The sequence below is a fragment of the Ammodytes marinus genome (genome assembly GCF_949987685.1).
Source record: "Ammodytes marinus genome assembly, chromosome: 5".
Taxonomy (NCBI): domain Eukaryota; kingdom Metazoa; phylum Chordata; class Actinopteri; order Uranoscopiformes; family Ammodytidae; genus Ammodytes; species Ammodytes marinus.
Window position 1 is genome coordinate 3712680 of NC_137234.1, and position 2500 is coordinate 3715179.

Below are 2500 nucleotides of genomic sequence, written 5' to 3' on the forward strand. Positions count from 1 at the left end.
CCTTGGATTCCTTCTCCACTTTACTCTCGGGCCAGTTAGGGTGAAGTTTACGGATCTGTGGAAAGAATGAATGAATGGATGGAGGGAGGGAGGGAGGGAGGGATGGATGTAAGCATTATTTAGATCATGTCAATATTATACTATATTATTACATGGCACTTATAAATCCTGTGTTCTGATTGGTCAATCCCGGCATTTTACAGGTCTGTTATTTCTAGTAAGACAGACCGCTGTCAAGGGTATAATGACCGTTGCTAAGGAGGACCTACGTCACAGTTTTGATGGATAGACGTCCACAAACAGGGCCACTACTCGTTCAGAAAACAATGGAATACTTTTTCAACATTTGCATGTATCAGGAGAGCATCCCTTACAAAATCTCCGGCACCTGACAGGAGGGTGTTAGTAGGCCGTGGCTGGTATTACATCTACGGTGCACCACGCTCAGGCCAGTTAGGGTGAAGTTTATGGATCTGTTGAATGGATGGATGGAGGGAGGGAGGGAGGGAGGGAGGATGGATGGATGGATGGATGGATGGATGGATGGATGGATGGGTGGTGGGTGGGTGGGTGGAGGGAGGGAGGGAGGGAAGGATGGATGGATGGATGGAGGGAGGGAGGGAGGGAGGGAGAGAGGGAGGGAGGAATGAATGGATGGATGAATGGATGGATGGATGGAGGGATGGAGGGAGGGAGTGGTGAGTGGGTGGATTTTTCTTCAATCTTCATCTCTACATTACTTTATGAAAATGATCTTAATGATCTAAAAATGTATTGGAATTTGGTAGAAATGTTGTCAGTAGTTTATATTATAAAATCAAAATGTTCATTCTACTCAAACATATGCCTATAAATAGTAAAACGAGAGACACTGAATATTTGGAGTGGTCTCTTCATTTTTTCCGGAGCTGTATATCATATTACTGTATTTGTGTAGTTTAAAAAAATGCACCAACCTGTTCTTTGGACTTGTTGCGGTATATATCCTTCGAGCCCCAGTTTCTGACCCACTGAGGCCTCCAGTTCTCCCAGTCTATCACCCCCAATCCCCTGAAGTCCTTATGTGGGATTAACTTGTCTATATCCGCCCGTGCCTTGCTCAAGTGCTTCGAAATACTCTGATTTTGAGGCAGGCCACCATTGATAGGCACCCCCGAATTGGAATAGTAAGGGTAGTACCCCAAATGGCTGTGGTAAAATATAGTAACGTTCGGTCCGCTTAAAGTTTCGTTGAGATTTGCCACGATGTCGAAAACACTCAAGTCCAAGTCGACTTTGAATCGAAGGCGGCACGATTCGGTCGGGGCATTCCATACCACCACGAAAGGCCGGTGGGGTATTAAAGGGGCCCGGGACGGTTTCAATTGGTCGCCCAAGACTTCTTGAGATTTTAGTCCGACTACGGCAACCCACAAGGCCAGAACTAGGAGACGGGGATGCGCCTCCATCATAGAAATGGATTCCGCTGGAGATTCTTCATGGAAGCAACAAGTGGTGCTAGAAGAGAAAATATGGCGATTGGAGGGAGAATTAACATATTGTGAGAATGTCAGAATGTGTGTGTGTGTGTGTGTGTGTGTGTGTGTGTGTGTGTGTGTGTGTGTGTGTGTGTGTGAGTGAGTGAGTGAGTGAGTGAGTGAGTGAGTGAGTGAGTGAGTGAGTGAGTGAGTGAGTGAGTGAGTGAGTGAGTGAGTGAGTGAGTGAGTGAGTGAGTGAGTGAGTGAGTGAGTGTGTCTGTGTGTGTATGTGTGTGTGTGCGAGTGTACGTGTGTGTGTGTGTGTGTGTGTGTGAGTGAGTGTGTGTGTACGTGTGTGTGTGTGTGTTGGGGAGCTTTGAAACCACGTAATAATAAACACATTATGAGCTCCACTAGGCAAATATAATAGCGGCAGAAAAGGACACATGAGCACTGAAGTGAATGCTCTAAATTCCACACAACACAACTAAATACAAAGGGCCACTGTCTGTATTCATATCCCAAAGTTGCAAAGATGTTGTGGACACAGGGAGACAATTCAGGATAAGTTTTACTGCTGTTCTTTTGCATTTTTTGAAAAGCCACCAAAATCTAGATGTTGGATGAAGCCAATAAAATTTTAACAACATATTACAGAACTGATTTTGGGTACAGCTTTTTCTCTTATTTAAAAAAAAAAAAAAATACAATATACACATCTTGAAAATGCATTTTTAAATCTGACAATTAACAAGTTATGAGCAAATCCTTTTGTAGTAACCTTCAGAATAGTGCTGATAATGATTATGGAAAGTTTAGTTGATGTAAGTGCTTTGGAAGTTGAGATTTTGGGAGACTAACAAGCTACATTTCCGAAAAAATTACCACACAAATGCAACCGTGGACATGTGGCTAAACATATTTGAGATGTTTGCTGCAGTTTTATTAAGGAACTACTATTACAATCAAGCTTTAAAACCCTATCCTGTATATATACTTACTCATTTCCACATGCAATAGCCTACCATACTCAGTCACACATT

General features: G+C 43.2%; 1 protein-coding gene across 1 annotated transcript in view; it reads right to left on the reverse strand.

Annotated features, from left to right (window-relative positions):
- The window catches only part of hyal6 (hyaluronoglucosaminidase 6), a gene marked incomplete at both ends in the record, with an annotated part of 10142 nt that extends 8694 nt beyond the window's left edge, over positions 1–1448 (reverse strand). The window contains 2 exons of the mRNA XM_080028489.1: positions 375–388; positions 957–1448. Coding sequence (XP_079884615.1) covers positions 375–388; positions 957–1448 — 506 coding nt within the window. The remainder of the gene's footprint in view (positions 1–374; positions 389–956) is intronic.
- Between the last annotated feature and the right edge of the window lie 1052 nt (positions 1449–2500).